Source organism: Manacus vitellinus, unplaced genomic scaffold (genome assembly GCF_001715985.3).
Source record: "Manacus vitellinus isolate BGI_N305 unplaced genomic scaffold, ASM171598v3 scaffold_20_pilon, whole genome shotgun sequence".
NCBI lineage: Eukaryota > Metazoa > Chordata > Aves > Passeriformes > Pipridae > Manacus > Manacus vitellinus.
In genome coordinates this window covers 3484885-3497093 of record NW_021939471.1, presented here as the reverse complement: position 1 = coordinate 3497093, position 12209 = coordinate 3484885, and the positions used below count along the sequence as shown (strand labels likewise).

Here is a 12209-nt window from a genome sequence, read left to right as displayed (position 1 = left end):
ACATCTCTGAGGCTTTCCAGCATTCTGGTGACCAGGCTTGGATTCTGGAGATGGAAAGGCATAAGGATACTGTAATCCACCTCAGAAGTCATGTATTCCTCTCTTTCCCTCATCCCCTGAGCATGCCTATCCATACCTGGAAACAACATCATCCTGACCATCTTTTTCTAAAACTTCCTGGGGAGCTACACAGATCAGTGAGCCAGATGAGGGAGAGAAGCACAGAAGATGTGCCTCACCAGGGCTGTCCTGGGCCCATATCCGATGGTTCAGGGCTGTGACGGCATTAGGAGCTTTGTACTCAGGCTTGCTCTGTGCCACACAATTTGATGAGTTTAAAAGGCTCCTGGAACCACGTCTGGATCTGAAGAGTGACTCCTCCATTAGCTGATGAGAGAGAGACAACCTTGAGCAGAGTCCTGGCCCTTTTTCCACGGGAGCTGTGTATCTGCAGTCTCGTGGTTGCTTTTCTCTCCCAAGAGCAGCAGTGAAGCTTTCTGTAAAAACATGACTTTGCACTTCTTCCATAAGAACGCTCCCTTTGCTTTGATATATGTCTCATTTTATTCCTTACAATAGTTGCACCTCACCTACCCTGGGGCTGAGGGGACTGGAGTTCTCTATTACTTTGGTGATAATTTTTATGACTTTATTACAATAGTTTTTCAGCTCAGACATGCCCAGTGCACAGGGAAGGGACTCCTTCTGAAAGGTTATAGATATGACAGATGGGACTGTGGCTCCAAAGCGCGATGCACAGCCCTGTTCGGACACAGACAAACGTCTCTGTGTGCTTCACATTTGTTAAGTCCCTTTTAATGTCAACAGGGAATGTGAGTCCAGCTGGCAGTGTCCTGCTCTCCATTCCCTCCCAGTCGGCTCTTGCAATGAAGGAGTCATGTCTAGGAGAAAGCTTCTTGGAGCAGGGAAAAAGGAAACAAGAACCTGGTCAGAAAGGTGATCCCTTTCACACGTGTTTTCCCTATACCCAAATCTGCTGTTTCTTCCTTTGTTGATGCTGAAAAATGGGAGAAGGTGGCAAGATCAGCTCTGTGCACTGATAAAACAGTGAATTTGTATTAAGGTAGGTATAATATAACCAGCCATATCACCTTGGAGGAGGTTTGGACCTTGGTCCCATTCCTTCTCCTGCCGTTTCCTGTCTGGATCATCAGATGCACAGCCACAGTACTGGCCAGGCAGATCTACACCAGGGATGAATCTGGACTCCTTTACCCACAGGACAGCCAGATGATGGCTGTTCACTGAACTGAATGCAATCTTTGAGCCAGTCTGCTTCGTCTGAAGACAAACTCCGTGTCCCCACACAGCTCAGGCTGGAAAGCATCACAGTGATGGACTGGTGGTGACTCCTGGCTGGGCTGCAGCCATCACAGGCAGGTGGCAGCTCTTCCTGCCCCACTGCAGACTTTGGTGCTCAGTCACCCTCAGACTTGGCATTTCACAGTTTTGCACCTCCTGTGCCCTAAGGGAAGCCGGTCTCACCCCCCAGAGCTCCTGCATCCCATCACCACCCCAACATGCTCCCTCCTTCCCCTCAAAGGAGCAGCTCTTTCCTGAATGCTTTGCCCTTGCTCACTGCTGCTGAGCTCAGGGTTCACTCCAGCACTGGAGCTGGAGACAAGAGCCCATTACTGTTCTCCACCAACCCATGCAGTCACCTTTTTCTCCTCCCAAGGAAAGACATGTTGGCTGATCCTGAGTCTATGTCCAAGGAGCCATTAGGAGCTGACTTGCTTTTTACCTTTATGCTGCTGAGGGCAGAGGAGCCCAAGGGTGCTCAGTGCAGGGTGTAGTGCACCTACACACACATACCCTCTTCTTCACTGTCTCCAGGCCCTGCTCCAAAGCCCTGTCCTGCCAAGCAGTGGGTGGGGGCTGAGATCACGTCTGCTGGGGTTTGCTGTGTTGTGGTTCCCTTTGCTCCTGGGCTTTGACAGCGACCCCATTACCCCTGCATTGAGAGGAGTGAGGGGGCAAATACTTTTCTCTCTCATTCTCCACTCTCTGTCCCTTTTTTGATAGCCTGGCCTTACTCTTCACTTTCTGGCAGGGCGGATTGGGCTTTGTGGGAGCTCACTTGGACAAGCCCTTATCCCAGGTCAGCATCATGCAAACTCCACAGAGGACTACCTGCCTGGCACTGAACACCAGTGTAACATCCCAGTGGGCCACTCCTGATCCATGGAGCCACAGCAGTTCATAGCCACAGACAGCCTGCAACTCTTTACCAGCTGGCACTGTGGAGAAGGCATTTTCCAAATTCTCCTTTCTGCCCCCTGTACCCAGTTGCCAGTGCCTAACCCCCAGGAAAGAAGCCAGCAGGGTCCAGGAGGTTTCTGTCTCTCAGAGGATGTTATCCCACTTGGTTATGAGCACAAAATGGGGAGAATGTGAAATGAAAATGGGTTTGAATGGGTTACCTGTGATAAGAGAATACACTGGGATCTGCTAACACAGGGAGCACACTGGGCTAACCCTCAGTCAGAAAGGTTTTGCTGACTGGGATGACCACAGTTAACAGATTTAGAGATTCCCTGCTTTGAGGAGCTGCTTCAAAGCTAATGTTCCTCCTAGCACACTGATTTTACTGTAATTCCCAAAGAATTCCCTCTGAACTGTACCATAGAACAGAGTAAAGAAGCCTAATGCTACATGTATTTTTATCTTGTAACTAGACTGAGCATTGTCACTACATGACTTACCTAATTATAGTCTTTAAAACAATATCTAGAATAATTGGCTAATTGAGCATTATTTTTAATGAATGCAACATAAAACACATTCCAGTGGCAACAAACACACACCTGCACTTTCCCTCACTCTGGTAGGAAACAGTTTCCTAGAAAACCTTCTCACTAATGAACTGGGAATGTTTCTAAGGATGACATCCTTCTTCATAAGCTGATGACCTGAGGACCTCCCACTCACCAGCCCTACAGAAACACCCTGTGTGACAGAGACGAACACAGCCCGGGAGAGCCAAGGGATAAGCCCTTCTCTCCTTGGCCCCACTGAGCATTGCCTGGCATGAAATAAAGCCTCAGACTTGACTTTCCCACTCCTGGAAGGAGCTGGTAGTGGCTGCATGTACCACACATTCCCTTTTCTTAACAGGACAGCTCCAGCAGCAATGGAGGGAGGGGAGGGGAAGCGCCAGAGCTTCTCCTCTGGCTGTGCAGAGATATCCCCTCTCTTTCAGCAGCTCTCTGGAAGCAAGCAGAGCCAACGGGCTATTTCCTGAATAACTGAAAGCCTGGCCACAGCTCTGGCAGTACAAATGTTGGGCACACTTTAATTCCTGTGTCATATTTACTGGAAAAATACCAATCCCTTGGGCTTGCAAGTACAGGCCCAACTCTGCACTGCGCTGCCACACTGGGCAGTGCACTGGGATTAAAACGGGGGCTTGTGCTCAACTCCTGGTGGGTTTGAATCCTGCTCAAGGTTTGGGTCTCATCTGTTTCTATGGGAAGCTCTGAGACAGTCTGTGTGTAGCACAGCCTGTGCCACTGAGCTCTGAGCTTTTGGGGCCTCCATGTGTTACTACAAACTGGGGAAGACAACTAGAAGACATGGATTTTTTTTTTAGCCAAATTCTGCTTTCACCTATTCTAATAATATATTTGTGCATAATGTAATATATATGTTACAGAATCAGTAGCTAAGTACATAACATAATTTTTTAAAAAAGGTATCACTATAGATCAATATGTGACAGGCCTATCTATTTTAGTATGTTTTCTTGATACAGATTATGACAGAAATACAGTAAGTCAGTAATTTTAGATTCCTTTGCATAGACATTGTCACTGTAATTTTGCCAGGAGGGAGATAATAAATCATACTTTTCCATCTGACTGATGTTCTGTTTCCCCTGTCTGATTTCAAAGGCTGTATGCTATCTTCAGAGCTGGCATTGTTCATGGCTCCTTTTATTAAAGCACAGGCATGTTATTGAAATTTCTTTTGTATTATCATTTTCTAGCCGTACATGACACTGCAGAACACACAAGATGAAGAAGAAGGAAAAAAAAATAGAAAAAGCCCCATTTGTTTGAGTCATAGTAGAAAAAACCAAACCCTGCAGCACACAACTTCCTTCCTTGGAGAGGAAAATGCCAATATTAAAATCGGGGCCTCATGCTAGCTTGGGTTAGTAATCAGCTTCTTGGAATTCATGAGCAAAGATCTAAGAGCTACTAGTGATTTGGAGGACTGGCTTAGTACACTACCAACATCCTTCAATAATGCTTGTTCTTGCCATGACTTGAGTACTTTCCAACATTCCTTTCCTCCCCCCGATGTCTTCCCAGTGGCCTAAGGAAGCTCCTGAGGTTTAAGGTGTTGTGACTCTGTACTCTCACACTGACACAAACCGGAGCATCCACAGTCCCAACCTGCAGCTGGACAGTCCAGCCCAGCTGGGGAGAGCAGAGAGACCTTGGGAGCAGGGGATGGTTACACCACTGCACCACCCCAGGCACTGCATGGTTACACACTTCTACCCTCACCTTCCCTTTCAACCCAGGGTTGCACCACACTCCTGTTTGTCACCTAACAGCATCACCCCATCGGGAATGCTCCAGAATGCCCCAAGTGTTCCATTCATATCGGATGAGGTTGCACTCTCAGGCTGGGTAACTGGCAGTCTGAGCCAGGCTGTAACTGGCACCACTTAATTTCTATTTCTGGCATGGTTCTGGGGATGGGGAATCACTGTTTGGTTTCACTGCCTCCCCTTCTCCAGTGTCCAGGATGGACACGCTGCATTTCAGGGCTCTGAGGTGCTGGGACAGCTGCTGCATGCTTGCATGTGCCTTTTGAGGAGAGGCCTTACTTTGTTAAGTTATATTCAGATAATTGCATTAATAAAACATTTTTAAAGAGCATTAACAAAGGAGAAGGAGGTGCCACTATTCTGAAGTAAAGGTTTCCATAATGAGCTGAGAATTAGTATATGATAATGCTATGCTTACACAGTCCCTCATTTATTTGGGATTCTGATTACACCCTGAAGATCCCTGCTAGAGCTGTGATCCCTACTGTGCTATAAAGTCAGCAAGATACAGAAACCCTCACTGAAGGATTACAGGTGATTTGTGGACAAAACAAAGCAATGAACTTAAGATATACTGGCAGGAAACGGGAAAGAAAAATAAAGTACAACTCCAGCACTGAATCCTGGCTCTTTTCAGGTCAGTGAAGATTTTGCCTTAGAAGCAAAAATTGCCCCTTTCCTGTTTTTTTTTTTTGTGGGTTTTTTTGTGTTTTTTTTTTCCTGCAGTGTGAAGGCCTGCCCATGGACAAGGGATATTCTCCCATCCTTCCACACTTGTGCTTGATGCAAGGGACAAACATCTGGGTACCACCTAGGCACTTTTTGATTGAGGATAGGTTTGGAAGCAGTGAAGGTGGAAGGGAAGAGAACAAGGATGTAGAGAAGTCATTGGGAAGGACAGGCAGCAGAGGTTAAGCCTTGGCAGAGCCAATGGCTGGAAGAAATTGCAGCTCTTGGCAGAAAGCAGGGCAGCCACTGAAGAGCACCCAAAAACTGTCCTTGATGCTCAGAGTGTTTTCCAAGCGCCAGCTCACAACTGCAGGTTGAAGCTGCTCCTCTGACCTGAATATTATCAGGAAGGCCAAGTTGTGACACCAGAACCTCTTGTGTCCCCACCCAAAGGATAATTCACCCAATGTCCTGCCAGGCAAACCCAAGTATTTTCATGTCTGTGCTTAGGACATTCCTGCCACTGCCTTGGAAGATGGCACCATGCTACCAAACCCAGGTCACTGGGACTCACCCTCCTGCAGGGACAGGGAGCACTTCCTGTTTTCCAGTCTAAAATGAAGAGAATGTTTCAAGATGTCAGCTTGACAATCTCTTGTGAACTGACCATTCATTTCCCAGCACTGGTATTTTGCTACATATCCACAGAAGGTTATTCTGGATATGCCTCTTGGGTGGTGAGAGATCTAGGAAGTTCAGAACTGATTATGGACTTCCCAAACCGACAACCCAATCCTCTTCCAACAACTCCTGACTGTGGTCATGAATACACTTTAACCACGTCATATAATTCCATTTCTCCAGTTGGGCAGGTGTGTGCTTTTCTCTCAGTAAGTTATGCAAGAGAGACAAAACTAATCAGCACTTCGGGAAACTGTTGTCTCAGTGACATTTGCACGACTGCTCCATCAGCTGCCAATGAACATCCATCACGCTGGCAGAACACTGTCTCCTGAAGTTTACATCAGCTGCTGTCTGGGAACATTCATTTGAAACACAACCATGTGGACTTACAATAACCTAGACCACTCTCTGAGTTGTTATTTGCTTGTTTTCTCTCTCTGGGAAGAAAGGGGAGTGTCAACAACCTCCCTGAAAGATCTCTGCTCCTGCAGGCGAGCACAGAGCACTTGGGACTCAGACCTTGACCTCCAGGACCGAAATTAAAACAAGGATGGTGTGTGGGAATAAAAACAAGCTGCCAAGTGACCCCAAGAGTCCCTGATAGATCTCTCTGAGAAAACAGAGATTGCCTGAGACTTGCAGCATCCTTCACACCTTCCCTGCAGCCACCACACTGCCTGTGCTCCCTCTGAGAGGGGCCAGAGGAGACCTGAGAGAGCAGACATGAGGCTGACAGAGAAGTGGAAAACAAGATGGGAAAGAGAGAGATGGATCCCAGTAAAACCCACCATACCTACACTCTCTCCTGCTCCCCAGGTATCAAAATCCTCGACCTTGGGCCCCAAACCCACCAAGATCTCCCAGGACCCACAACAAAGCTGTGAAGATGCTACATGGCATCACTAAACCATCTGCCAAGGACACAAGGTTTTACAAAAGGATACAAGAAAAACTCCTAATGGGTTTAGATTTACAGCTGAACTTGGGTTTAGCATTTCAGTTGTACGTGTTACTGACTGAGGGGCACACACATAAACATTTGGACAGCTGGCTAAGCTAGATGGCTTGTTGTCATGTTTGTATTTTGTGCTTATGACTGCTGTGACTCAAAAAATCAGATGTGCAAGATCTGTTCACTAGAAGAAAGCCAAATATTCAAGAAATGGGCCTTTGTAACAACTCCTTTACCCTGAGAGCATCAGAGTTACTGCCAGTGGTAAGAAAAAAGATTAAATTACTTTTGGATTTATCACCCCAAACCTAAGCAAAAATCTAGCAACAACACAGAAAAATTCTTCCAAATGGGAACTTCTCACAGATTTTGATACCCTTGAGAAAAAAAAAAAAAGTTCTTAGAAAAAAAAATTAATCCTAATTTGTGAAAGATCAGGCAGCTGAAATCTCTACAAGATGAGTCAGTCCTGGCACACACACACAGACACACACTTGCAGAAGATTTTTAAATAGAGGCTAATTTCAGCTGAAACTAAGCACTGACAAGCCCTTCTATAGATGACGATTTGGAACCTACATATGAGCAAAAGTAAATCAAGTGGGTGAAAGGGTTCTGAGACCACATAAAACGGTGCCTCTGTTTCCACTGAAAGCAGCCTGGGTTTGAGTCAGTCACTGGAGAAAGCCTCTCCTCTTTGACTTCAGTGTGTGTGGAACGGACGTGAGAAAGTTTGCAGACCTTAGAAATTCAACAGGATGAGGGAAGAGCAGAGCTCAGAGCCTGCAAAACCTATGAACTGCTCTGAATTTCATCTGTGCTTGGGTGCCTCATAAAGTCAAGACTTCACAGCAGCAGTTTCCTGAAGTTCTGTCTTTCCTATAACACTTATAAAGTTCACAGGTGCTCCTTTCCCCCCCCAAACACCCCTGGAAGTGATCTTCCATTGCCTGACTCTCCTACACTACTTAAGAGGGAAACAAATTCACTGTTTATTCTAGGTAAACACATAGATTTCCAAAACATTGGTTTTTCTGCCCTACTCCACAAGGTATTGAGCTTTCAGCAAAACACAGGTCCAGGTCACAAGCTTGACTGTCAGCTAAATTAAGTCTGAAGCATCTGGACAGGTTACTGTGTGTGAGAGTGCTGTGACACCATCAACTTTGTGTTTCTCAGAAGATACTGCCACCTTGCTTTTCACACAGCACCCCAAAGTACTTGAACACAACAAGCAATGAATCAGAGAGCTCCTAACTCTCTCTAATAGCCTTTCTTCCTATATTCGGTATTTCTGTAGAGTTTAATCTGTTATCAGGGTGCAATGACTTCTTTCAGGAAAAGTGATTATTGCTTTTGCACTTAATTCACACGCAAAAATACTTTAATGACAAGATCCATCTCATTATTCTCCCATTGAAATCTCTTCAGAAAGAGTCCTTGTAACTTTCTGCTTCCTAAAATCTCTCCAAAATAGTCCTTGTAACTCTCACATCAGAATCCAACCACCTAGGTGGGACACCCCACCACCTGATGACAACACAGCAGTCAAGACGGGACCACTGGAGCACAATGAAACTGGTCTAAGCCTTCCTAGGGCAAGAGGAAGATTTTGCACAAGTTTACTGCTTTATTTAAGCAGTTCACAAGATCAGCAACTTCACATTCCTCAGTGAAGGAAAGCAGGGAACAGGTTGATCAGGATGGCCCTCAAGGAGATGTTCCTCATACCCTTCCTTTGCCCCGTGCCTGTGATATCAAACCATCCTGCCAAGACTGAGGGACTGCAGTTACAGATGGACAGAAAAAGATGAACATCAACCACATGTGATAGAAGAGAGGAACTAACTACTACCTTCACTGGAAACGACAGCTTCTGGAAAAAAGGAAATTGTCATCTATGTTACCGAGAACTTGTGAAGTGCAGACCAATATGAAATTATTTTCATAGCAGGAAAGCAAATAAACTGCCCAAGTGCATAATGAGATTGGGCACACAGCCATGAAGAGCTATAGGCTGTCATTAATTATGGAGGTACAACTCTTAAAGCCACGTGACCCAGGAGAACAAACTTGTGTACCTACAGCTTTTCCAGACACTGTTCTTCCTTGTGAAATGCTATTCTCCTTAGCAGAACTGAAAACATGGGATCGAACTCAACAGAATGAGAGAGGCAGGTTGTGTAAAACGGTAATGGTTTTTTAGAATCTGGTCTTATTTTCAAGATATATTTTAGAAGGATTTCTTTACAACATTCCTAACAGGAACTCAACCATTAAATGAAACCCCATACTTCTTATTACTTGAGATGGTCATCTGCCTAGGAATTTATCTTCTCCATTCTAGACAGCCTTATCACAGTTCAAATAAAAATATTACATATAGTTAAACATCTACTTGTTTGCATTCTCATAGAGTTATGAGTGACAACTCTCAGTACTGCACCATCAATTTTCTGCTATCCAAATGGGAAAAGGGGTTCTTAAAAAGCACTCAGCATTGGTTTACACACCACTGGTGGTCCAACATGATCCATGATATGAGCAAAGGAGGCAGATCCAGAGGGCTGGCATTTACAAGGGGGGCTTCTGACTGACCACTGGCCCTCAGTGAATGCTGGTAAGGGGGAGCTTTTGCAGCTTTTACATGAGCCAGACCTGCACCACAGCTAAAAATTACTTCAGCTTCAGCATCCATCAACAGCAGTAAGCAAATACTGAGTGCCTTTGAGAGTTCCCAGCAAAAATACAATTCCTAAAGCATACTAATATTAAATACTGAAGAAAGGATTTCATACCTTAAATTCCTCCAAGATTTTGTAATTTTTCCCATGATATTCACAAAAGTTCTTCACTTCTTTGCATTCTGGACAGCATCCATTGTGTTCCACTTTTGTACACTTTGGGTGGATCTTAGGGCATTCTGGTTGATCACAAACAGGTCCATCCTCAGTACAGACACAGGGACAGTTGGAATGTCCCGGGAAAAAACGTTCTCCCAGTTTGTACACAAAGCCACTGTCATCCACACAGCCCTTCCCCCGGTAGTCATCAAAGATCAGATTGTCATTACTGGAGGTCTGGTCCCCTTCATCAGCAGGATAGTCTTCATGATTGATGGCAGCTGGAGTGACCAAACCAGGGATTACAAACAGAAGTATCCAGGCTTCATGGATATGAAGAGCCATCCCCCTCCTCAGCTTCTCCATGGGATCTCAATGCCAGATACAAACAGTGGCTTCCATAGGGACACCAGTGTTGTGGTCTGAAAACAAGTATTTTTAAGTGAGAACAAACCCAAAGTTCAAGGAATATTGGCTTATAAAGGTCATAGGTTCAACCATCACCTAAGAATAAATCAGAGTTCTCAAACTGCATAGATAAATATTACTGTTTCATTTGAATTAAGCCTCTTCTCAGTTACTGTTACAGAGAACAAAGCATGTGACATCCATAACTTGGACACTCATGCCTGGAAGCATATGCCCACAAAGTATCTTTGAAGAAATGGTGGCTCACAGAATCATCTAATTTTTACTCCCCTCATTTGTCCAGTTGAGTTTCCAGATGCACCAGAAATTAAATCAGCTGCCTGAAATCACATGGTGATGGGCAGCTTGGAGGGTTTTGAACCCAAGTTTAAGCACAGTCTAAACCTCCTGCCATGGCCACTGTCCCTGGGTGCTACACAGGGTGAACAGCCCACTTCATTAAACTGGGGTGGGAAACCTGAGCTGGAAAAGGAGTTAAGCTGATCTGCTGTCAGATCTGCATCTGATAAGAAAGACAGTGCTGGGTTATACTTGGGCTGTGAGAGGTGGGAGAGTATAGAATTTTATATACAGCATTTCTGAAGAGGGACTACCTGGGCTACCAACACAGCCCAGCCTGCAGCAGGTACCTATAATCCCAACAGAAGCAAAAACACAGTTCACCTCCTCCATTATTCAGCATTTCAGTAATTCCCAGAGAGAAACGCGGAGACAGGACGTTAAATGCCTTCATAAGGCATAGAGCAGCTGAAGTGTGTTTGCGTGATTAAGCCGAGCCCTTCTCAAACTTTGGGAGCGATGCAGCACGGCCCGATCTTCGGCGAGCTCTGCTGAGGCGGTCGAGCGAAGGATCGACCCAGGGAGGGAGAGGAGCTTGGCACTGACCCCCGGGAGCGCCGGCGCCAGGCGAAAGCTCCGTGCCGGTGTCTTGGGAGCACTCCTGGCTTCCTACAGTGCCACATCACTGCCACCAACGCGCTGTCCAAATCCCTGCCGCTAACCTGCCTCCACACCAGCCCACGGGCAGTGCAACCCCGGCAGCAAACTGGTTTCTGACCTCTCTTAAGAGAACTGGGCAAAGTCTTACAGGAAACTTTTAAATGAAATGAAATATTAGCTTTATCTGGATTGAGGAACTACGGAGGTAGATCCTGGCACAAACCAAAAGAAGAACTGTTGGGACGTGCGTGTCATCCCTTCTCCGTTCCCAGAGCATGCACACACAGCCACACACAGCCACACACAGCACCCACAAACATGAATTAACCTGCACACACAGGCAAACACGGACTCCCTCCCAACCCTCTGAGAGATATTCCCTATGTACTCGGATTTTTGGTGGACTGCAGATGTTCAGCAATTAATTCTCCCTTAATTGATGCAAAAAAGCAGCAGCAGGAGAAGAAAGCTTTAATCCTAGAGAAGCAGCTAAGGGATCCTGTTGACAAAGCAGTTTTTCCAAAGCCACAACAGAGGGAGACACCGGATATTACACAAGCTTTATCAAATTCAAAAAGATATCTTCTTAATTGAAGTACTAGCTGCGTTTCCATCACAAGGACTATGCACCCCGTTGTTACTCCTATCAGCAATATCTATTGTGACATGCTGTTTGGAAATCAAGTGATTCCTGCAGATACGGCTGCTTTACATATCTACAGAGCAGAGAATCTCCCCACCTAAATGCTACAGGTAGGTTGCAACATTGCAGATCTGTGGGCATTTTAAGGGGGAAAAAAAATCAAGCAAATGAAGTAATTCATATCTGAGGAAATGTGAAACAATCAAGAAAATTTGTTCGAGTTTGATGAAGAAGCTCTCCAAAACATATATATATATATATATATGTAAAAGTTCTCCACAGATCATAAATAAGAGCACTGTATTTTGCTACAGCAGCCGAGATGTCCCATAGCAACTCACAAGCGATCTTGGAAATCAGACAGACTGCAGACGTCTTGCACGGACAGATTTCAACAAGTAAACAAATGCTGCTCAGCTCAGAATTAGTTTACAGCTTGAACTTTCTCATCATTTCTCCTCATTAGAG

The 12209-nt window shown here is 45.4% G+C and overlaps 1 protein-coding gene across 4 annotated transcripts in view; it reads right to left on the bottom strand.

The window, feature by feature from the left end:
* VWC2L (von Willebrand factor C domain containing 2 like) overlaps positions 1-12209 on the bottom strand; it is a 122082-nt gene that overhangs the window by 33869 nt on the left and 76004 nt on the right. For all 4 annotated transcript variants that reach the window (XR_001920578.1, XM_018071933.2, XM_008934580.3 and 1 more), the window contains exon 2: positions 9686-10152. Coding sequence is in view for 3 of the 4 variants with exons in the window: in XM_018071933.2 (XP_017927422.1) it covers positions 9686-10096 (411 nt within the window). In the remaining variant the exon portion in view is untranslated. The remainder of the gene's footprint in view (positions 1-9685; positions 10153-12209) is intronic.